Source organism: Seriola aureovittata, chromosome 16 (assembly GCF_021018895.1).
Source record: "Seriola aureovittata isolate HTS-2021-v1 ecotype China chromosome 16, ASM2101889v1, whole genome shotgun sequence".
NCBI lineage: Eukaryota > Metazoa > Chordata > Actinopteri > Carangiformes > Carangidae > Seriola > Seriola aureovittata.
The window spans coordinates 7,221,819-7,247,257 of NC_079379.1; the positions used below are offsets into that span (position 1 = coordinate 7,221,819).

A 25,439-nucleotide genomic window follows, 5' to 3' on the forward strand; every position below is an offset into this window, starting at 1 on the left:
GCGACGCAACAGTAAGAGCGGGCAAATCCCTCCGTAGACCCAGCCGTCTCATTTCGGTTCGGCCTTCGCAGCTTACGATGGCTATGGAGGGCCACACCTCCGTAGACCGCATTCTCCGAAGGATGGGACACAGATGTTGTTCAGCTCCAGAGGTCTGACTTCTCTTCCTGCTGCAAGTGATGTATAGCAATGGACTCCAAGGTGGGTCAGTGCACAGTGACATCACAGGTGGGTGAGGTTACAGGTGCAACAGGGCGCACTCCGACACCTGATCGGTTTGTGGTGTTTCTGTGCAAGTAAACAAAACAGCACATGCACCAGCAGCAGAGTGAAGAACACAGACTGATGAACACAGCTTGTCGAGGAGCTGTGTCTCCACCAGCACTGACAGACTGTTAAAAAAGAGGAAATGAAAGTTTATCACAGCGTCTCCACCACCACCTGCTGCTGTCTGATTATCAGCTGATACAGATTCAGTGTTCAGTCGTACCTGGAGCCTCATGAGCCACCTGGGAACATGATGACTGGCTTTTCTCACTGTCAGTCCAACAGAGAGTGGTTATATAAAAGTGGATGGTGCAACACAGCTAATAAGCTGTGACAGCTCCCTTTGTTGGCTCAGTGATCAGCAGTGAGATGGTTTGTTGTTGGTCGACAGCACGGATTCACTTCACTCCTACGAGTGAATCTACTGATGATGGTGACGCTTCCATTTAAATAAAATGATTTTGGGACAGGAATTCATTATGCTGCGTTCATGGCATGTGGGAGATACTGTTACTGTGTGTGAACGGGAAAGTTGAGTCATACTAAAAGCGCCAATACATCTGAACTGGCGCTTAAGAAGAAGCGTAAGAAGCCAACAAACATGGACGCCTCACAGCAGCCAAACGATGATGATTTTCTCAGTCTTTTTCTTGATGCCTCTATTAATATCTTTGTGATAATGCTGTAGGCTTCTTCTTCTTTGGGGTTTATTGACAGTTGGCAAATCAGCAAACAGGTACATTAACCAGAGGCACAGCTTCTGAACAGGCAAGGCAGGCAACTGCTTGGGGCTGTTAGGGGGCCCCTGAAGGCTGACAAACTTTACTCCACAGCAATGTCTCAAAATGCAGCTCCCTCCCCATTAAACAACAAATGGACTATTTTCAAATACATCTCAGTAGGAAACCTCCCTAAAGGTGGCCCATTTAGAATAAAAACAATGTGGATCGGGGCTTGGTCTTTTGGTACGCCCATTCACAACTCATTCACCCCTCTGTGCCGATTCGTCGACTGAATGTGCTGCTGCTCTGTCCCGCCCACTGGAAACCGCCAGTCCAGGGAAACCTCCTTAAAGGGGCTTAATGTGTTGATGAGCACTGGTCTTATAATGAGAGTTATTTACAAGGTTTTTATTTTTCATTTTTATTTTAGATTTCATAAATTTTTTTGTTGGTGTCAGATTATTTATTACATAATGTGTGATAAACACTGACTGGAGGGGCCCTCTGGGAATTTTTTTCGGACTCTAGGATCGCCACTGACATTGGATTAGGAAGTTGTGCAGGAAAAAAAACGACATTCTTTTAGCTAAACCCGTTTCATTAATAAACTTAATAATGTCACCATTTATCTTGCTTGCTGATTTCCCCAGGAGACCTGACAGAGTTTAACCCCTCCGTAGTGACTGAAAGGTGATTTCTGTTAATATTGTATTCCTACAATGGGGATGTGCAGACTCTTCACCTCTGAGTCCTTACTCTCATGAGATTGTACGTGACTCATAACCAGAGCCAGGAGGCAGAGAAGAGAGCATCACACACATGTCATCTGCCTTTCACTGTGGGTAGCTGGTGGTAGCTAGTTTGCCAAGCAATGGAGGCTAAGGAAATCAACAAGTTTTCATTCAGGCTTGAAAAATGGAGAGAGTTTACAGCTGCTTGGCATTTGCTGTTTCTGCATATTTTGATATAAAACACTTTGGTAGCATGTTTTATTTATGGACCTTTAAAAGGCAAATTTAAGAAGAAAATGCCCTTTGACCCCCTCACTATCAATGCACAGTATTTTTTTTTTTTTTTTTTTTTTTTTAAAGTATATTTTTTTGGGCTTTTGTGCCTTTATTGGACAGGATAGTGGAGAGAGACAGGAAATGGGGAGGCAGAGAGAGGGGGAACGACGTGCAGTAAAGGCCGTCCGATGCGGGACTCGAACCGGGGCCAACTGCAGCGAGGACTGTAGCCTCTACACATGGGGCGCCTGCTTAGACCACTACGCCACACGACACCCCAATGCACAGTATTTTTAACCCTCACATGATTAATGCTGCAATTGCACCAGCATCGCTGAGTTGTCCAATGATCTTGCAGGAAATACCTGTGTCTATTTCCCCTCTCTACAATCCATCCCACCTGACCTGAGCACATCACCAGCAGCAGTCTCTCCTCCCTCTGACATGGAGGGAAACATCTATTCTGGAGTATTACATGAAAAGCCTCCACAGAGGATGATAATGAAGGTGATTCCAGCCTGAGAGAATCATTTGTCGGACTAAAACCAGAGTCTGCGGCGGCGTTTCTCTGGGCGTTCGTGTCGAACACGAGTTGAACGTTAAAGATGTGAACTTTTCTTCAAAGACGGGGTGAGAATGCCGGGCCACGCCGCTGAGGTCGGATCACTGATAACGAGAGTAACAGCTCAACATCAAAGAGCCGCTGCAGGCCACCGTCCCACAATGCACCGGGAGGCCCATTACTGTCAGGAGCCACCCTGTAACCTCTCGTCTTTGATGAGGAGGATGTGTGCAGATCAAAGGAAGCGCGTCCTTTGTGCCGCCTCACACCACATCAGCAGCTGCTGTAGTTTTGTTCCGCCGCTCTGATATTTACGGCGTCTGTTGTGCAGGAAGTGAAAAGGATCTTGCGCTGCGTCGTCAGGTTTGATGCTGCTCTCGATGCTTTGAGGGAAGGACACAGCAGAGACGAGCCTCAGTGACATACTCATCATTAAAGAGCAGCGCCACTAAATCTAATCTGTGGAAACGTCTCTTTAACATCTGACCTCACCTAATATTACAGGTGGTTGTGCTCAGGTGTGTCACAACCTGGATGAAGCCTGCAGCAAACACCAGGTGGCAGCCAAGCAAGGCTTTAACCGTGGGTGTAGTGTCTGTCCCAACACCCATACCTGCAGTATCAGCGTCTAACCATGACGACCTCAGTGCCCATTAAAGGTCCCATATCACATAAAGGTAGATGTCCGTGTGCTGTTTGATTATAAATCAGGTCTTGTTTCTATATTAATACTATGAAAGTATCAAAGCATCAGTCCAAAGAGAAATGCACACAGCCTGTATTCAGAAACTGAACCTTAAAACCAGCCGTCAGCACTTCTGGAACTTTGTGATGTCACAACAAAGCAGTCACCAATCTCACGGGCCAAGCCCCGCCCACTTGGATCCACCATCCAACCTTGCAGGATTTGATTTCTCCGAGTATTTACTTGAAATCTGGTATATTATTATTATTATTCCTTAATTTAATGGGCTCAGAGTCTCCTCTCTTTTGATTGGCTCACCAACCTGCTGTTACTAGAGCTCCAGAGAGAAGCCAGAGAGAGGAGATGTAAAACTAAATTGAGATGGATTTTGGATCTTAAAACCACAAATATATCTTCTTATGGATCAACACTTCAAATAAAACACAGGAGAAGTGTAAAATATGGGATATCTTTAAGACTGTGAGTGTGTGGAGGTTTGTCATAGACATCCTGTCACTCGTGCATATACAGATACTCCACACGGCTCAGATGATTTGTTGTAAGAAATGGGTTGGATCATCCAGACATTAAAATGAATAATGCACATCCAGGAGCTGAGAGAAGTAACATAACTAATAAAGACATTAAATCAACTTAACTGGAAGCACAAAGGTTATAAAAATGATAGTGTTGTGATGGTTTCTGTCTGATAACATTTTAAACGAGGAGTCAAGTTTCTCCAAATCTTTCACAAAAGGTTGAGGTATTTAATATTTATCTTGACAGTGTTGGATATGTGATGTTATTCTTATCAGTCTCATTAAGAAGAAAATATGTTAATATTAGTGATAACTCTGTGTTTGGACATGAATAATAATATTCAGGCTGAGTCCAACGTAAACTTTGGTTTTGTCCAAGTCGTCACGTCACATCACGTTCATGACGATGAGACGGACAGACAACCTGAGAAAGTGATGCCTCCTGTCATGGAGAAACTTGATCAACAACAAAAATGTAAGTAAAGTATTTATCTCGAAACATAATTTTGTTTCTACTGATATGTATTATAGACAAACTATAAAAAAAAGGATCCAAGTTGAATAAAACAAATAAAAAAAAAAGTTTTCTGACTTTAACCCACTGAGTATGAGTGAGAAAATAAGAATAAAAATCTACAATCTGTTTCAGTTTCAGTTTAAAAAGAAGATTTTTAAACCTTTGTGTTTTTTCATGGAACTGAATGAATTCTTTTGTCATGCACCTGCTCCACAGAGGGTTCAGAGGTCTGTTGATCATGTGACTTTACTCACCAGCTGAGGAACGAACTCCTCTGAAGCCGTCGTCAGGTTCACTGCAAACACGTGATCTCTGCGGAGGTTAAAGCACAACGTCAGAGCTCGACATGCCGACTCAACAGAAGAAGAAATCTTCTTCTTCTTCTTCTACTCACTCACTGATGTTCACTGTTCTGAGCTTGTTTGTGTCAGAGCAGCATTAATCGTGTGTGTGTCCTGTCGTGTTGTGTGTCACTCCCCAGCATGCTCCAGTATCAGAGCTTCATCATAAGGAGACTGAGGAGTTGAACTTAAAATCAGATCTAAGGAGCTGATTAACAGTTTAAATAACAATCCAAACTGGACCTAAATACAGATTTTGTGACTGACATTAGGACTTAAAAGTCCTGCGTTTAAAAAAGTTTTTTAAAATGTTGCATTCAGAAGAGGAATGAAGAATTTTCTTTTTAAAAATGTGTCTAGAAAAATGATCCTGGCAAAAAAAAAATCATTTAAAATACCTCTGATATTTGTGACTAATGATATTTCCTCCAGTTTCCATGATTAATGAAAAACTTTTGCTGGCTCTCTGAAGTTGATAGGAAGCTAATTTTTTTAACTTAAGAAAATATTGGTCCAGATCAGCAACTCAGACCTGAACAGGTCCTGTATCTTCCTCAGGATCTAACACTGATCTCTCCGATATCCAAGTGCTGCTGCTGGAAATGTCTGGATGAGATGTCACGTTTGTGTACTTCTGTTCGTGTGTGTGTGTGTGTGTGTGTGTGTGTGTGTGTGTGTGCTGACCTGGCAGTGATGTACAACATGTGGTTGATGCGTAACATCCTCTGAAAGTCCAGGCCCAGACGCAGGGTGTCGTTGTCCTGAAGCAAACCCTGAAACCCTGGATATTGATACGACTCTGCAGACACGAGACGACACAGTCGGAGTCAGATTGTGTGTAGGTGAACACAAACAACACATCGGTTTCCATGGATGCAAACATGTTGATGGGACGTTCTGAGGTTCGGTGATGTAAAAATAAGTTTGATAAATGGGCTGATTCTCATAGATATCGTGTTGTCATACTTCTATTGGAACAAACATGTTCTGAGTTATGGCACTACAGTTCCCATCATGCTTTCAGTGGTGGATAGAGAAAGTTGTTGCCATGGATTCAATGAGTTAGCTGTGAGCTTTAACCTGTCCCCATGTTTCCCCTGTATTTGTTCATATTCTGGTGAACTTGCTGACCAGCACTTTCAGTTTGGACTGTTACCATGACGACAAACTGAAGACATCCTAAACAACATTAAATCCATGGACATCAGAGACACAAGTATCACTGGAAACAGTAAGTTCTTTATGTATTCACACAAATATGACTCCTGTAGAATCATCATCATCATCATCCTCCCCCAATCAGAGGGATCTACTCACGCTCCGAGCTGACCACGTTGATTGGCTCCAGGTCTTTGGGGAAGGGCGTGGTCGAGGCCGACTCACACAGGAAACGGAAAGTGAGAATGAGCAGCAGCATCAGTGGCAGCTGCCGCCACGGTGACAGCCAATCGGTCTGGGCCATTTTGTCGGAGAGAGAGAAGGGGAAGGGGTGCCAGGCGCAGGTGATGTCAGCAGGTCATGGTGGGTGTCGGCTGCGAGGAAACAGAGAGAGGTACGACTGTTAGACACAGAGAAAAAGAAGAGAAACAAACAGCATAATGTGTGTGTGTGTGTGTGTGTGTGTGTGTGTGTGTGTGTGTGTGCGCGCGCGCGCCCGTGCGCTCAGGGTTTATCTCTCCCGAGTCGTCCTTTCGGCTGCAGCTATAAATTATGAGGGATTAGCATGTTGCCCAGCGGTTAGCCCCGTATTAACCTGCTAGGTCACAGAGCAAAACCTGCAATCAATTACATGGATTAGCATTAGTTTAGCGCTGGTGTGTTTTTGTTGACGTTGACGGCACTTAGACACACACACACACACACACACACACAGAGAGAAAAACCCATAAATTAAGGAACAAGAAAAAGAAGAGAACGAGCTGAGGACCTCCAAAATGGGCGCCAAAAATAACTTCCAAATCAGCATTCAAACGTAGCTGCTCTCTAAGGAATGTCACATGGTTCACTCCATGTGTTTGGATAAGGACGGTAAATAAAGGCAAAGACACAGTGTGAGGTGAAAGGGACAGGTGCAGGCTCGGAGGCAGGTAAAGTACTCAGTACCACAATTCCCATCAAAAATCATACTCCACGTACTCCGTGATAAATCAGTCAAATCTCAGCGCACAGACATGATGCACATGCTTGTAAATACAGTCTGACTTATGCTTTAAGATATCAGCCTGTGCATATTCTCATTTGTCCAGATCATAGTATCCTAAAGGAGTTTTAAATCGAAAAAGATATCATTATCTCTGATATCCACTTGGAATATATATTATATAAATCCAATTAGAAATCATGGAAAAAATAAGCTGCAGAACTTAATTCAGAATCCTCATGTTTTTAGCTTTTCTTCAGTATCACAGTAATCCAGAGATACCTGTTCATACAGCCATGATACACTACAGACAGGAGCTGCTGATAGTTCATAAGGCATATGTTTAATGCTAATTTGACAAAAAGCAGTGTTGGTTAATCCCTATGTAAACTGGGCGTGTTGGATGGATTTTCAGTTTGAGAAAGTTGAACAAATTTCCCCGTCGCAGCCCCCCGCTGTGAGTCGAGCCAACAGGTTCTGTATGTGGATCACACGGAGGCCTTATCTCTGCTCCTCTTTTCATCTCCTCCTCTGTGAAGCTCTGAAGCTCGCTGGTGTAGAATAACGATTTTGGAGGTTCAGGGGAAAACAATGTGACAGGCAGATCTGGAGTCTGTGTGAGAGACAGAGAACCAGCAGAGAATAGAGATTGTGTTTCCTCCTTCTCCTCCTCTTCCTTAATACCTTCACTCCTCTATTCCCTCCGACCCCTCTCCTCCTCCTCCTCCTCCTCTGCTCCTTTATCCCATCCTTTTATCTTTGCTTTGTGTGCAAAATATCTTCAATTGAGACAAATTCCTCTCTCTTTCCTCCTCATCATCTCTCCTCCTCCTCCTCCTCCTCCTCCTGTTATGTCATACAGTGACGAAGCAGAAAAGAAAGAGGCAGGAAGGTGACACGCTCTCCTCTCATGTCCTCTTTCATCACCTCCTCCCTGCCGTCTCCTCACCTCGCCTGCCTCGTTCTGTCACACCAAGTGACAAATGAAAAGGAGAGAGGTGGTCCCAGAGGTGATGAGCTCTACTTCTCCCCTTGGCCCTTCCTCCCCTCCTCTTCTTCTATGATCTAGAAATGAACTAAAAAAAAAAAAAAAAGGAGGTGTCACACTCTTAAGCAGCCCCCCCCCGTCTTTTCCTGCCATACCACAGCAGTCGCCTGTTAACACTCTCCTCTCCTCCCTCACTGAGGTGAACAGCAGGTACATGGTACATGAGCTAAGAGTTCCAAGCTAACACACACACACACACACACACACACACACACACGCACACTCACAGATGCACACACACACGTACATTGGTTTACTGATGAATGAAGCTGCAGCTCCATCAGCAGCTGCATCAATAAAAACACTTCGAAGATGATTCCACTGAATTTACCAGTGTGAAAGTAAAGAATGTCCTCAGGTGTTGGTGGTGACGGTAGTTTACTGCTACTGATGAACTTAGAAAAGAATATAATTCTGGATTAATTCATGACTTAAAAATCCTCGGCTCCTGCTGTTATCACGTGTTATCACACAGTTGTGTTACTGTTGTAGTTACTCAGTGTCTGATAGAATTGATTTTCACGCCTTTTTTTTTTGTGCTAGAGGAGTGTGGAGAGACAGGAAACACAGCGACAGAGAGCAGGGGAATGACATTCAGCAAAGAGTCGAACTGGGGACATTTTGCACCCATATGATATGCACCCTAACCACTCGGCTATCAGGTCATCCCCAGAACAGGTTTCTTTTTTTTTATTTGGTGTTTTAGTAGCTCTTGGTCGGAGAGGTCTCTCTGTGAGGACACGCCCCCCTGTCTCACAGAGTCAATAGATATAATATTCACCTCCGACCAAGGGTCTTTTTTGCTTGCAGACAAATAAAAGAAACTCTCAGCAGAAACTGCACCGAGACGGACTGATGTCAGGACTTGAGCTCCCTGTAAGAACAACAAACAAACATCTGCAAAACCGTTTCTAAATTAAACACTTTCTTTGCGGAATTCTGCAAAGGACGATGTTGGAAGTAATGAAAAAATGCAGGAAAAAAATCAGCTGATCTCTTCTTATCTCTAGACATTTGGACAAACTTTAGCTCTTTTTACTATAATAAACTGTAACTGCCATGTATGACTGTTACACTATGGGTATGTAATAATAAGTAAGTGGTTAAAAAATTAATCAGATGATGTTACGTGTTTTGGTGAAGAGGACACTGACCTCAGACTGACTGTCGTTCCCCAGGATTAACTACATTTCCCCTTATTAGCTTCCCATTGGCTTCTGTGTGTGTGTGTGTGTGTGTGTGTGTGTGTGTGTGTGTGTGTGTGTGTGTGTGTGTGTGTGTGTGTGTGTGTGTGTGTAGAAGAAAGACAGAGAGCACAATTTTAATAATTCAGTCTTAGTCAAACCTGGAGGATTTCTCTGATGCCTTTTGCCACCAAATAATGAAAATATCAAAAAATGAGTAACCTCTCTGAGATGAGCCACAGCTTTCAATATGCCTCCTCTGTATGCATGCGCATATGTATATGCGTGTATGTGTGTGTGTGTGTGTGTGTGTGTGTGTGTGTGTGTGTGTGTGTGTGTATGTGTGTGTGTGTGTGTATTTTATTCCTTAAATCATTAATTTGCTCCTTGGAGCCAAAGCAGCCCTGATGTCAATTCTCATTCAGAGAGACCAGGCTGAGACAAACTGCCTCGTCTAATGAACGAACACTGACACACTGACACACACACACACACACACAGCTCACCTTGGAGAGAGGCTGACTATATTTAGGTCTTGTTGGAGACATTTCGTCTGAAGCCACGTCCCATTTCCCGAACGTAATTTACACCTCGACTTCTGAGCAGTGGACGGTTCCACATCATGACACAACACGTGACAACACGCAGCCTGTCTGCAGGTACGTCTACCTGCTCAGACTTACTGTGCGGGTCGATACAGCTAAGCTCTGATTCACTCTCCCGACTCGTTAAACACCATTTTACTTTTGAAGGAGGGGAAGGCGTCACACATTTCAACAACATTTGATGGATGAGACTCGTTTGGGAGCAGCAGTTTGAAGGTCAGACCTGTTCGGACTGGAACTCACCTCAGACCTGATGTGAAAGCTCATCGCGGACTTTAGACCATTGTTCAGTAATCACTTGCAGGTTAAAAAGACAACCAGATGTCTGAGTTAAATTCACCTGAATTAACTGGTAATTTAGTCAGATTGTTTTCAACAGCATTTCAGCAAATGCATTTAATGTGTAGTCAGCAGCTTTAAGGTAAAATGTATCACTATAAAAAAAGAGTACAACTGGTTAAAAAGACCAAGGAGGTTTAAATCTCTAGGCTCAGCTTCCTCTCTCTCTAAAAAATCAGCTTCTCTGTCACCTCAGGCTGAGTCCTGCTCATCCCTTCAAACAAATGTCAATATCTCCTGATAAGAGCTCTTTAAAGGAAGAGAAGGAACTAATTGACTGTTCAGACTAAACTGCAGACAAACAGACGGATTAAATCTTCTTTATTGACCACAGCCTGAACACAACATCGTGGACATTTCTTATTTGTTCGCCGCTTTAATGTTTAAAAAAATCTGATGAAACTGCAGCAATAGCTCCCAGTTGTTTTTAATCAGAAACCATGAAGCAAAATTAAAACTTTCCAACATTTAATCATGAAAATAAAACACCTTTATTTTCTTATTGAAAACTCTCTAATGAGCCATTTCGTCCCTCCAATCTTCTCACATTATTATTTTTTTTCTTGTTGGTCTCCTCTGTGTTGATTCCTTAAACTGCCTGGTTTCTCATTTCGCCCAGTTCACCTCCGTCTGTCAGATCCAAACCTTTTCTTTTTTTTCTTTTCTTTTTTTCTTAATCATCTCTCTGGTTGTTTTCAGACGTCCCTCGGGGTTTCTTTCTCTCACCCACATACTTAAGATTTTGTCTCATTTCTTTTTGTTCAGAAGAAGCTCAAAAGAATCTGAATTTCCTGTCTGAGCAAACAAACTGAATGTGACTCTCAGATTGAACAAATGGAGGAGCTCGATACGATCCCTGTCAGTCAGCCCGGGCTCATTTAGATAATTGAAACATCTTGTTCTCCTCCTCGTCGTTGCATGTTTTCTGCCGCCTGAACATGATCTTCCTGCCGGCGGGGACAATCTGTCATTTATACGGCGGGATTAATCCGTCACACGGGGCTGGAAACTGGAAGTTCACTTTCCCCGCGGTCCCTACGGAGATGAACCGATTTATGTAAAAGGCTGATATTCAAATGTGATCATAAATCTGATCTGCTTCAGCCGCTGCCGCGCTCCCCGTTGATGGAGTTTGATCGATTGCACATTTAGGATAAATCAATATTACGCCGCTCTCAGTGGGACTTAAGACATTAACCTGAACATCTTTAACCCTTTGTTGCTCACGGCTCTGCCTGCAGGACACCAATACCATGTGGAATTGACTGACATATGAATAAGTTACATAATTATGAACATACATGTATTAATCAGTGAGGAACTGTCAGGACCTTCTAGGCCTTCAGTGAATATTAAATGTTATATTTTATCTCTTTTATTCAATATTCATTCTCTTCTAATTCTAATTTTTAGCCTCATTTTATATCAAACCATGAAAATAGAAAAGGTTAGCTGGCTCACTCATTGGTTAGGACTTCATAACCGGGACAGAAGGCCTGAGGCCCCCACAGCTGTGCGTGTTTGTTTAAACAGCTGCAGGTGAATTAAACAATCATATTTTTGATTTATAGTGGACAGGAACAAAAATTGCTGCCCCACTCCTTCCTGAAGGCTGAAGGCCAGAGATATCTAAACAGAGAAATTTCCGTCGACTTTTTAAATAAATGCGCTCGCTGTCTTCACTCGACCGTCCTGGGGTGAGAACTCAACACAACGTTGTGGGAACACTCTGTATTTGTAGGCAGGAAACTATCGAAAACAAGCATACCCAAAGCCCTCCAGCTGGAACTTGAAAAAATGAGTTTTTCATATTGGAAGAAGTGAAGAAGAAGTTGCTCGACTGTCTGCTAATGCTTCGCCGTCCTGCTGGTAAATTAACTATATTTTTTTGTACTGTTGTTTGAACAGTTGAATTGTTGAAGTGTGTCTATCTGAGCTAACGATGTGTAGCTTGTCAACAGCGGAGGTCATTCTTGACTTGAACACACACCTGTGATGAATTATTTTACATCCAAGGCCAAGGTTCACTTAGTTACCTTAGCTACTCTCAAAGCTTTCCGACATAACCCACCATCTCGACGTGAACTGCATGTTTACATTATTTCCAACCAGAAATAGTCCTTTTGTTTAATCATTTATCCAAGGTACACCAAGATGTCAGCATGCAATCAGAATCCAAACCCATCACCAGTCAAGGTTGTTGATATTAAAAAACAGCTGAAAAACTCTGGATCACATTCGGCCAATGCTTCTAATACCCCCACTTTCTACAACATCTGCACACAGCAGCTACACCATGAGATCACCTTAACATGGTTACAGTTAATACAACATTGCAGTGTCAGCTGATGTCAGTGAGAGTCTGACTGAGTTGTAACCTAAAGGTTAGAGAGGTGGGTGTCTGACTGTGGTACCACTGAAGAAAGATATTAACCGAGTTGTTCTCTGGAACTCTGTGAGTGCGAACAGGGAGTTCCTGGAAATAACTACAAGTCATTATCACACACCATCTGTGGAAACACCAAATCTTTGGTACTGAAAATCAATTAGCAGCTCAATAAAAGTACAATGTCTATTTTGAGACTGTTAGTCAGTCAGTACATTTTCCTGGAAGTCTTAAGGTAGTATGGCTGATGAAATAAGGCGACAAGAGACCTAAGCCTTTAAGAGACCTTCATATCTGACCATCAGTTCAAAACCCCCAAAACATTAAACTCACAATCATATCAAACTACTAAAACTTCCCTTTGGAGCAACTCTGCACCTTTAAAGTCAGTTATTTCAACTCCTGGCAGTCCAGATATCTCATCACTGTATCTATAAAACATGTGGTCTAACTCTGGACAGGTTCATATGTGCATCTCTAATCCAGAACCATCAGAATCGATATTGGCCTGAAAAGTCATGCATCAGTATCTTCCTGTACTCCTCTCTCCATCTATTCCTTCCTGCCCTATCAGGGTCCAGACACTAAGTGGACAATCTGTACTCCTTTATACAACAAACTACATCCTCCCATCTGAAATATTGCTGCTGCTTTAATTTAGATAATTGATAGAAATCCGAAATCCGTCGCAGCTTCCTGTTTGTGTGCCAGATAATTCAAACCACAAATCACTGATTGTGTCGGTTGGCCGGTGGATCACCTCTGCGGCCCGGTGCCGCTGGATTAACTGTTAGTGTGAGAACGTCGGAACGACTTTGAGGTTTTAATGAGATTGGTGTCAGAGAGGTCACTGTGGTGGCAGTAAAGGTGTTTATTATGAGAGCTGATAATGGGTAATGAGATTAATGTCTGCAGGAGAAATGTAAATTCACTGATTTGTTCATTTAGAGCTTCCAGAGAGGAGGGCGGAGGACACAGGGAGGTGGTGTTTGGTCTTCTGACCGCACAATGTATGTAGCTGCAGAACCAGAGACTGCAGTGGCAATTTCAGTCTCTGGTTCTGCAGCTACATACATTGTGCGTTTTCCAACAGTTTTCCAATCCAATCAAAGACATGTGTTGATCTAAGACCTGTTAACTTTCAACAAACTGTGCAGCTACAAACATAAGGTCCACCTTCGGAGACACTTTCTATCTGTATTTCTTCATGGATGTGGCAGCAGATTAACTCTGTTCTTAGTACTATTCACTTAAAGCTTCTCCAGCCAGGGAAACAACCAAGATGAGACCCTGAACCTGACGTCTGGAATCAGGTCGAATCAAAGCATCACCAGTGAAAACATCGTCATTTAGTCCCTCCAGGAAGTTCATCAGAGTCATTTTACCTGTAAACTTATAGAGTGAAATCCTTTTCCCGTCAGTTTGAGGTGAACATAGTAGATGAAACCACTACTGACACAGTTCTACAGCAGGTACACTGTAACTCACACTGTTAGGATATTGCAGTGACTTTGACTCATCGTGGACAGTCAAACCATAACCTTGACCAGGACCTCAGATTTGAGGTTTTACCTCATTAGGACCAGACCGTGGTCCTAATGAGGACTGCTGGTCCTGACAAGGTTGGTGTTTACACAGTAAAGATCCCAGAGAGGTAGCAAAAATACCCCCCTTCACACACACACCTACTTGTACTTCTATCTTTGTAAGGACACTTGTTGACATAATGCTTTCACTAGTCCCTAACCTAAACCCAGTTCTTACCTGAACCCTGAAACCAGCCATTTGAATTGATGAGGACTGGTCAGAATGTCCTCACTCCCAAGGTCTAGAACTCAAACTGGTCCTCACAAAGGTAGAAGTACAAGTACAATTACACACAGACACAGACACAGACACAGACACACACACACACACACACACACACACACACACACACACACAGAGTAGGAGAAGCTGGTGGATTGCCTGTCAGGATGAAAACTGATTCCACTTTCTCAGTCTGGCACTCAGGGCGCCCATTCAAGGCCAGCAGACACACACACACACACACACCGCACTTTGCATACCCCCCCCCCACACACACAATCTCTGGTGGCACAGTGTACTGATCTGACACTGAAGCAGGCAGACAAACACACACACACATACACACACACAGGTGATGCACAAGCTGACGTAAGCAGAGATTTGTGTGTGTGTTTGTGTGTGTGTGTGTGTGTGTGTGTGTGTGTTTGTGTGTGGGTGTGTGTGTGTGTGTGTGTGCGTGTCACACTGAAGGACAAATTCTAAGAACGACTTCACAGGAGGGAGAGAGACTGAGAGACCTAAAAAATGAAAACCAGACTAGAAACTTAAAAAATCTGTGTAGTGAGGCATTTCTCTTCCTCCTCTTCCTCCTGTTCTTCCTCCTCCTCAGGCCTCTCAGTGTTTTCTGTAGAAGTTTACAGTATTAATGTGTAAACTACGCAGCGAGCACAAAACTAATCCCGGCTGTTATCAATCTGCAGTCTCAGATTTTGGAGGCACAGCGACAGATTTTTAAGCTCTGTGAAATCCTCATTTCACACCGTCTCAAATCAGCTCTTTGTGCTTTTTATTTATTTATATTTTTCCTTCAGATTCACAGCAGTCTGAGAACATGAGAGGATGCTCGCCAAACCATCTCTGGCTTCAGTACATGTCTGCTTCCTCTGTTTTTTCACAATAAAATGCATACATTTTCATAACACGTTGATAGAAATCATAATCCAGTCGCTATCAATTTGCTGTGTAGGTCTAGTTTTATAGAAACTTAATTTGTAGGAGACAGTTGAAATCTCACACAAACATCAGAATTAACATGTCTGTGTAGATACTGAGCTGCTACAAGAAAACCCTGTTGATACTAATCTACCTCCAACACAGCAACAACAACAACAAATACATCGGAGGCTGGAGCAAGCGTCAACCTGCAGGGTTGAAAAAATGAAGCCAACACTTAAGTGCCAAAATCTACAGTTCCTCTAATGACCACTAGAGGCTGGCTCCAAAAGCGAGTCAGTCTCCATAGACTTGCATGTTAAAATGCCCAACTTCACAGCAGAATTAAATATGTTTACAGCCTGGTACAAAAAAGTTTTGGTCTCTACAGCTACTTTCCTCCTTCATGACAACTGTACTTCATTTTTATATAAGTGTAATTAGAAGCTGCCGCATCAGGATCACAGACGTCACCAAAAACCTTCCCGCTAACGACCAACACTGAGCAAATTTTTTACAGGTGCTTTAAAATTGATACTAATTACATTCAAGTCCATGTCAAATCAATACTTTTTCACTTTATTATCTCAGTGTTTTCGATTCATTAAACTAGATTAATTCTCATGTTTTTAATGACTGAAAATGTGATGTGGATCAGACCTGGTCTTCTTTTCCCTCCTCTGTCACTTATCTCTCTCTCTCTCTCTCTCTCTCTCTCTCTACAAAGTGTCTTCAGAGGAACCAGGAGAGATACAAACCTCTTCTCTATTATCAAGGATTTCACTGCACGCTTCCCTGGCTTTTACTGTCACAGTGTGTGTGTGTGTGTGTGTGTGTGTGTGTGTGTGTAGGTGTGTGTGTGTGTGTGTGTGTGTGTACATTTCGTGGCCTTCTTAGTCATCTTGTGTGGAGTTTTCCCCGTTCAACAAAGTGTTTTCATGCAGAAATACTTTACAGTGTGTGTGTGTGTTTATGTTAATGTAAGAGTGAATGAGAGTGATTGAGAGTCAATGAGAGTCAATGAGAGCATTTAGTAATCAGTGACAGTGAATAAGATCAGATGAGGTCGACTGGAGTAAAAGAGAGGAAACGAGGACAAGTCAGAGCATCAAGTAATGAACAGAAAGAAAGAAAGAAAAAAAAAGAAAGAAAGAAAGAAAGAAAGAAAGAAAGAAAGAAAGAAAGAAAGAAAGGTGTACAGTAAATTTATCAGAGGTAGAAATTAAGAACAATCTCTCTGCTGTTCATTAATTCACTACTTCCTATCTTCTCTCATCCTCCTCCCTCTCTTTTTTAGCATTATCCTGCTGCATGATTATTTTCTATCTTTCTCTTCCCTCCCCCCTTACAATCTTTCTCTCTCCCTCCCCTTTTTCCCTTACTTTCTTTCTCTTGCTTTTAACCCTTTCTTCCTTCTGTCTTCACTCGCTCCTCCTCCCTTTCCTCCTACCTTTCATCCTCTCACCCTCTCTTCCTTTTGTTCTTTCCTTCCAGTCTTCCTTCATCCTCAAAGGTCACTTTCTAAGCTCGGTGACATCCTATCATCTGGTTACCACGGCAACTGCTACACATGGCTGAGTGGTGACACTATGCTGAGTGTGTGTGTGTTCTTCTCTCTTTATGAGGACTAGCCTGAGTTACACTTTGGGAGAGAGGACATGTTGGCTGGTCCTTGGTTTTAGCATTCAGGTTAGAATCCGGTTTAGGATTAGGATCAGGTTTGGGGTTCGGTATTCAGTCGTGGTGGTCACAAAGACAGAAACATAAATCACTGACTAACCCCAACCCTAATCCTTTCATTGTATTATTTGTACAATAAAATATTAAGTCCTTAATCAGACGTCTGACACTGTGACATCATCATCAAACACTGTGACTCAGTTTCTGTGTGATTAAACCTGCAGCTCAGCAGCTGTGACTGACAGGAGGTCTGTGTGACCTCTGACCTCAGCCACACACACACAGACACACAGACACAGACACACACACACACACAACACACACACACACAGAAAGTGGATCGATGGACTAACTCAGCGTGACAGTCCCACCTGCCCAGAAGGACACACTCTGACCTTCCTCTTCATATCATCCATTACTGTCGTTTGGACGGAAAACCTCAGAATCATGAAAGACCCCCGGAGCTGATTCTCAGACCCGTCTTCTCCCTGACACGAGTCCACCTGAGCCTGAGGCTGTTCCTGGACCCTGCAGGTGATCACAGCATCAGGAAACACCACACTGCTGATCCTGTGAGTCCGACACTGATGACAATGCAACTTCAACATTTCTGATAAACACACTGACGTATCAGGACTTCTACATGCAGCTGGAAACACTGAGCGGCCTGCAGGAGCCGAACACAGTGAGACGAGGATGAGCTGCTGCTGCAGACGAGTGAAGCACAAAAGGAAAACATGCTGCGCCAGTTACCTCGAAGAAATACTTCAAATTAAACCCTGTTACCTTTGGGCTAAAATATTCCTCATTTCATTAATAGAAAACTAAATCCACTCGCAGTTTAATTTCCTACAGAACATCTCTGCTGTTGCATTTCAGTTGTATAGAAAAATTATTCCTAGGAGACAGGATTGGAGGAATAATATTGTTGTGTTACTGTATTTGCTCCTCTACCCCTTTAAAACCCTGTTTGATCCTCGATCACAGTTTATTGGTTTAAAATCCTGCAGCCTCACACACACAAAACACCAGAGAAGCATCAGCACAAACAGAAAAGCTCATGTGTCACTTCAGTCTGAATGTATCACAGTCTGATATATAACTGTGGTGTTATATGACTGTGTATCTCGGTCTATATAACTTTATGGAAGCCTGCTGTGAGCTGATCTCAGGCTCAGACCATCATCACTGACTCAATCCACTTTTTTATTACACACAACAAGCAAGACTCTTTCTGATACTACCACAGTCTCTCTCCGTGTGTTAAACAAGTGCCCAGTCTGTCCAAAGGCATTCTGGGAAACGTAGTAAACCATCAACCAGAGGATGCCATTTGACCAATGACCGACCGTCACAAAATGACAGAGAAAGAAATGATCTAATAACACAGCAGTGTGTTCATTGACTAACACACACACAGACACACACACACACACACACACACACACACACACACACACACACACACACACACACACACACACGCACACACACACACGCAGCAGATGGTTGTTTGTAAGCTGCTTATTTTTTTTATTGTTTGTGACTGATGATAATGAGACGCTGCTGTAAAATGATTCAGCTAATGTTCATCAATTAGAGAGAGAGAAAGAGAGAGAGTCATACTGTGATGCCTTCACTGCAGCTGGGAGTTTCAGTCATTCAATCAGCAGATGATGTTACTGATGTTTTATCATCAGAAGAAACAGTCCGAACAGCAGACTGACGACAACACAGGAGATGAGGCCAAGAGACGACGACGACAACAACAACAACAGCATCACATCCCTGTTCCTGCTCACAGCCTCCAGCCTCAGAGACAGAAGCAGGACCACGATCCAAAACACACCTCAAAATCCGCCCTGAGCCACTTCAACAAACACAAGCTGAAGCTTCTGGAGCTTCTGGAGCTGCTGTCACAGCGTTTGTCGATCTACAAAAAAACACTGTAGCGGTAAAGAAAAGACAGGGTTTTGATCAGGTTTATTAAAATCTGATTGGACCTGATGTTGACACCTCGGAACAGATCAGGACGTCTCTCAACTTTTCATCAAGAAGCTTCAAAATGTTCAGCATCTTCAGGAGATGCACACGTCATTTTTTTTTTTTTTTTTTACATCTTTCAGACTTTCTACATATTTTCTTCAGCCTTTTTTTCACACTGAAATTAGTCAGCAGAATCTGAACATTTTCATCATGAGCTGTTTCCTGTTTTCATTTTTCTTTCATCAGTCAAACTTCAAACGAGGGGAACATCTTTTTTTTTTTTACTTCATCACATTTCTGTAATCAGGTTATGTTTTTACGCCTCTCATCACCTCCTCATGTCACCACCACTTTAATTCAACCTGGAACTGACACTCAGAGCCTTACTGACACCACAGTCTTTCAGAAAAGACCACAACGTTGTGTTGTTGTGCTTTTGTTTTTGTAGGAACAGTCTGAAAGGAGCTCACAGACACTTACAGTGTGAAACAGACAGGTGAAGGCTCCAGCCAGTCAGGTGAAGGTACAGGAAGTTCTCACTGTAGTACAGGAAGTGAAGAGGAAGTCAGGAGGCGGGGGTGGACCCCCTCAGACATCCTGCAACAACAGAGAAACAAAAATGCAGGTTCAACATCAGAGCTCTCAGCGTTCGTTCAGAAACAGCGACACGGTGGATGGAAACAGTCAGTGTGCGTGTTTTGATGAATCCTATTTTTTGCAGAACTGTGCACTTTTGTTATAACTTGTAAAAGTGTGCACGTTGTGAATCTTTAAGGGTTTAAAATGGGTTTGAGACATTTTGCACAGTCAGAGAAATGATGCACCTGTTTCTGCTTGATGCAAATGGGTGTGAAGGGTTTTGCAAAGAACTTCCTATTTTATCCAACTGGTCTGTTTCCTGTGTGCAGAGCAGAGCTGGAGTTAAGTTATGTGCCCTTTTCAAAGTGAAGTGTAATGCACTTTGCTTTTGCACTCTGGAGATTTCACTTTTTATTAAGTTGTTTCATTTGTTTTTAGAGACTTTTTATCAAACTGATTTAACAGAGTTGGTGATGCAGCTGAGTGTTGTTTGACACTGAATGATGTTTTTGTTTCTCTCATTTGAGGAATATAAACATAATCTTTCTCCAAAACCTTTTTTTTTTTCATTCAACAAAGGAACAACACTCCTCGGATGTTGAACTCTGTCCAAACACTCGAAGCTCTACAGAAACTTATCCAAAATTAAATATAGTGTAAAAGTCTGGTTTAAAACAGGACACATTTATATGCAAAACTTACTGAGCCTCACTAACAAGCTCCTGCTGCTGGTTGTTATCACCGACACCAGTACACAAGTAATTTAATGTGTCACTGACAAAAAATACCATAAGTGTGATCTTGACCGGACCTGCGCAAAAACTGTCTTTTTTTTTTTTTTTTTTTAACCTGAAATCTGCTATATTTTTATTCAAATCACTCTGAAAACAGTCAGCCTACTCGAGCTCCAGAGAGAAGCCTGACAGATGTAAAACTACATTGAGGTGTTTTTTTCTTAGTACCATAGATATATCTTCTTATGGATCAATAAAAGGTTGTGACAAACAAACACAAACTGGTTGCAGCTTCTCAAGGAGCAGATTTCAGGAGATGTTCATCAGGACACATTGTCATCTGAACTCTGAACAAGTTCCTCTACATCCTGAAGCTAATTGGATTTCTCCACCCCGAAGTTGGGGAGATCGAGTCTCTGGAGGATTCACAAATCCAGATCGGCTGAAATCTAATCAGCTGCTCTCTGGCCTGAAGCTGATCTGTCCGACTGATCTCATTCAAGAAAATCCGGCGAGCTGAGACGGAGCGTAAACACACACATCAGATTAACATGAAGAGAGGAGGAGAGGAGGACTGCTGGGAAATTAAAGACCCAGATGTTTCCTTCTTTCCTTTCCTTTCCTTCGTACAGTCTGACTTCATAGAGCATTAGGAGGAGAGTGTTGAGTCTGAATGTGTTATTCTCTCCACATTCATCTCATCTGTGCTGCTCGTTTAAATAAAATCCTCCTCTTAACAAAGCCAAAGTCGCCGCGCTTGTTAGTGAGGTGGCGCACAGGCAGTTTTGCATGAGCTAACCTTTCCTAATGATCTAATGGGAGCCATTAAGACGAGCGGTGTCCAATTAGAGGCGACCTCCTCTAACGAGGTCAAACAGTGGAGGATCATGGGAGAATGCAGAGCAGCACAGAGGCACAGGGAAGAGGAGGAGGAGGAGACCGTCACTCATGATGAAGATCTTCACTGAGAAGAGCCGACAGTTATCGTTTCTCACACAGACCTGAGGAATCAACCGACAGCAGCCAATCACAGCACACCGACCTGAACATGTGCACTTTATTATAAACAATAACACTCACTAGAGCACCCAATGTAGATTAATCCACCGCTGAAAATAGTCCCCAACAAAAGCTTAAGAGTCAAGTCTTAAGTCAGAACTTATGGGCTCAGAGATCATCTATAAGATGAAGACACATCACTCTGTACCACTTCTCTACAATCACGACTGGACTCGACTTTTTGTGGTTCAAAAACAGGATGGAGTGGCGACTCCTGTCTGAGTCCTGTCCTGGTTTTGATCATATTCAGGATTTGATTTATAACCTGGTTCTTCATATTCTGGTTTACACGATTCTAACAGTATCCTGTTTTCTGAAGGTCTACGTGCTACCTGTGTCTCATGACTCATGACTTCTGTTCCAGCAGCAGGAACCTGGATCCGTTCTTTACTTTTTTTCCATCAGAGTACGTCTGCTAGTAAACCCAGGTTTCTTATTAAAAAAAACGTGATCACGAGCAGGATACTGATGGACATTTAAAGAGCAGAGCTAATTAATAATGTAGTTCTGGATCTGGACCTACAAGTCAGATACAGCGGCTCATTACATTTTTACTTTCAAGTTGTAAACGCCAACTAGGCGGCTGCTGCTGCTGCTGCTGCTGCTGCTGCTGCTGCTGCTGCCAACACAAAGTCAGATACATTCATTCTCTCACTGCTCTGATGTTCGACTTCTCTAAACCCTGAACTAAAATGGATCCACAGGTGTCGACGGTTCAGAGGTAACATCTGCACCAGGTGAAGGACTCACAGCTGGATGCATATGTACAGCTTCCAGTCGGGATCAGAGAGTCACTGATATCTCTGTTACCACCACAACCATACTACACACACACACACACACACACACACACACACATGCATACGCACATACACACACACACACGCACACACGCACAGTCTTTCATGTGTTTGTCCTAAAGTACTCTCACATGTTTTCTAAGGTTAATCCTCTCTCTTTCTCTCTCTCTCCCTCTCACCGTTACCATGTCAGTGTCTCTCTCTCTTTTTCTTCTTTCGTGAATTTACTTTTATTACGCAGCTTCACCTCTTCACCTGCCTGTCTCTTCTCTTTCTCTCCTGTTTAACATCCATCTCCTTCACTCACTCGCTCGCTCTCTTTCTCTCTCACTCTCTCTCTCTAATCTCTGAACATCCAAACAGTCTAAAAGCTTTACTGGCAGGAGTTTGTGCCACAAGAGCTTTCACAAGAACATGGTAAGTGACCAATAATAATTAGGAAACACTCAGATATCAGAATTTGGTAAACAGTTTGTTCTGTGTGTCCGAACATAACCCAGTCAGACACTGTGTTTGAGGTGATCTGGTTTGCTCGAGACACAAACATGTTACATCTACAACTCATGTTACGTTGGTAAGAAATTACAGGCCCAAACGAGCGCTAGCGGACCCTCGACGAGCACCAGACCGGCACCCAGTGCAAATCTTCTTTGTCTGTATTTTTTGAATTTTGAATTTTGCAGTCTGATCATGTTTCATGTGCAATTTTCTATTTATTTTGTTGAGTAAAAAGGACTGAAAAGGATTTTGAAAGTTTGTACCTCAGACTTTTTAAATGTTCTGCTGTTTGGCAAGTGTTTGTCTTCGTCGAGATGGAACAGTTTAAAACCACAGTTGACTGTCTGGTTTCTTCAACTTTCACTCAGGAGCAAAAATCAGCCTTTAAACCTGAAAGAAATAACGATGTGGCATTTATCGTGATAAAAATCGATATCGACTGATATGGAAATCTCTATCGTGATAACAGTTTTGGCCATATCGCCCAGCCGTACTGTGAAGTCAACAAGAACTAATAAAGTCTGAGTGTGGATGTTCAGTTTTGACTTCACTTTGGGAACTCAGCCTCCCTGAGCTTTCAGCCACATCATCATCAGTCTTCATCATCGTTAACGGTGTCACTTGAGAGTTCAAAGACGGTTGTTACTGTAACTTACTTATTATTAATTATGTTGCATATGAACAGGATTGTGTTTGAGTGAATTCAACACATGATTTGACATTAAAATGTTGCAGCAGGTAAATGTTGTTTTCAGACGTCTCGCATAATGAATTCGTTTTCATATATTTCACAGGTAAAATATAAAACACTGCAAGTGAAAATATTAAAGTATATTAATTAAAGTATAAATAAAGACTTCCATCAGAGACAGAGGTTTTCAGCCCTAATTTCCACTGTCGCAGCACTGATTCATCATACGCTGTTTCATTCACTCATTCTTTCAAATCCATTTGACATTACCATTTTTACCACTGTCGTTAAGCTACCGCCAATGAAACTCAAAACCTGCGCAGATGTTTCACATTAAAAGCCTTCCAGTGGTTCAAAAGGCATCATGCCGAGGCTTTTAAAGTGACAGTAACTGGGATTATTTCAAAAATATAATAAAAAAACTGCAAAGAAGTGATTGAAGTGAGTTAGTTTATGTTTGAAGTTTTTCAGTCGGATTTCCAGTCACGACGTGCACACAGACCACCACACACCTGGATCCTGATGATCATGCAGACAAAGGTAACCAGGTATAACCAGGTTTCTAAATAAGATCAAAAGCAGGATGCTGATGCTCAGTTTTATCTTCCATATATTTAACCGCTTCAGCAACAGCATCCGGCGGATCAATGAAACAGCAGATGTTATCAAGAGAAGATCAATATCATCTTCATCCAACATCGGACACAAATGAGACACTGCGGTCAGAGTCGACGCTCTATTCTCCAATCAATAAATAATCAATCAAACCACATCATATCAGTCACATCACAGAGGGAACGATATTTAAACTAAGCTCGTTATCGGTCTGACCCCCCGCTGTCTGTGTGACCACCTCCCACTTCCTGTCCCCGTGGCAACTTAAAGGCCATTTAACGAGCTCCATCCTGGTTAGGTCGTGAATCATTGAGTCCTCTTCCTCCTCCTCTTCCTCCTCCATCTGTTTGATTTCTCTCCCTGGTTCCTTAATGAAAGACGCCGTCTCTCTCTTCCTCTGAAGCTGCTGATGATCGTTTTCATTTTCATCCTTATCTTCTTCTTCAGGTCGATTCCACTTTTCCAGCGTTAATGAAAAGTCGACCGCAGCCTCTTTACTATTCCACTGAACCTCACACACACCCTCTACCTCCCGTCTTCTTCTCCTTTTTTTTTTTACCCATTATGTCCGACCTGATTTCTATTTTAAATATTTTCTTTTAATTCTAATCTTCATTTCCACTGCTCATCCTTTCCTTTTAATTATTTAAGCTGTTTCTGCAGTGGAAGCTTTGGTCCGTTCCCACCTGACTTTACACACCTGTGTTTAATAGTCAGAGGCAGAAACTGAAGGAGCCACTAGGACCATTAAATGTATAAACACATATTTTTGAATTGATTTATTTCCGTGAAAATATAGGACAGTGAAAGTATGTCCTTTTAAATCAAACCACAATCCACCTTATCTCCTTCTATTTTGTTAATTTCTCCTCCGTCTTTCTCTCATCCTCCTGTCTCCTCATCCATCCTCTCCTCATCTTTCCTTTTCTGATTCCTAGTTCTTCTTAATTTTCTAATCAACTCATCGATTCACAGCTTTCTGCCCATTTGCTTTGGTTTCTTTCCTCCTGATGAAAGAGCAGACTCTTATTTTCTCTTTAATTAATTAAATCTTCTCTCTTTTTTTTCCATTACTTTAAACTCTGATGTATCTTCATCTCGTCTCCTCCATCACTATCTGTCTTATTAAGCCGGCTCGCTGATGAACACCGTCTGTCCTCTCTTCACCTGGGTGTCTAAGTTGATTTTAATTTATTTTCTCTTTCTTTTCTGTTTGTTGATTTGTTTCTATCCATCTCTTCTACATTTAAAGGTCACACATAGTATAAAGGTAGATGTGTTGTTTGATTATAACGCAGATCTAGGTTTTATATTAATACTGTGACAATCCCAAAGCGCTCAGTCCACAGAAAAATGCACATAGCCTGTATTCAGAAACTGAGCCTCAAAATGAGCTGTTAGGACTTCTGTAACTTTGTGATGTCACAAAGCAGTCACCACCCTCAGCCACACCCTAAGCCCTGCCCACTTGGACCCACCATCCAACCTTGTAGGATTTGGTTTCTCTAAGTGTTTACCTGAAGCCGATATAATAATATTATCAACTATCGGCCCCAGTCTGTAGTCTATATAAAAGTCATTTTAAGGGGATGGGGTTGAGACCAGAGCTCTGCTTCTGATCCAGGATCAAGAGCAGGAAGAGGTCCAGGAGGCATCTGATGCCTGAACGATCTCAACTGTCTTTTTACAATGTGAAGAAACAGTGATTCTCCT

General features: G+C 42.4%; 1 protein-coding gene across 3 annotated transcripts in view; it reads right to left on the minus strand.

Moving 5' to 3' along the window:
* The window catches only part of LOC130183690 (semaphorin-6D-like), a 178,404-nt gene that overhangs the window by 79,306 nt on the left and 73,659 nt on the right, over positions 1–25,439 (minus strand). Inside the window, exons 3-6 of one of the 3 annotated variants that reach the window (XM_056399326.1) lie at positions 19,231–19,347; positions 5,958–6,172; positions 5,325–5,439; positions 4,554–4,611 (exon numbers count right to left, since the gene is read on the minus strand). In XM_056399326.1, coding sequence (XP_056255301.1) covers positions 4,554–4,611; positions 5,325–5,439; positions 5,958–6,102 — 318 coding nt within the window. In that variant the 5' untranslated portion in view covers positions 6,103–6,172; positions 19,231–19,347. Of the gene's footprint in view, positions 1–4,553; positions 4,612–5,324; positions 5,440–5,957; positions 6,173–19,230; positions 20,725–25,439 lie in introns of those variants that run through there. The other 2 variants (XM_056399327.1, XM_056399328.1) reach the window with 2 other exon arrangements.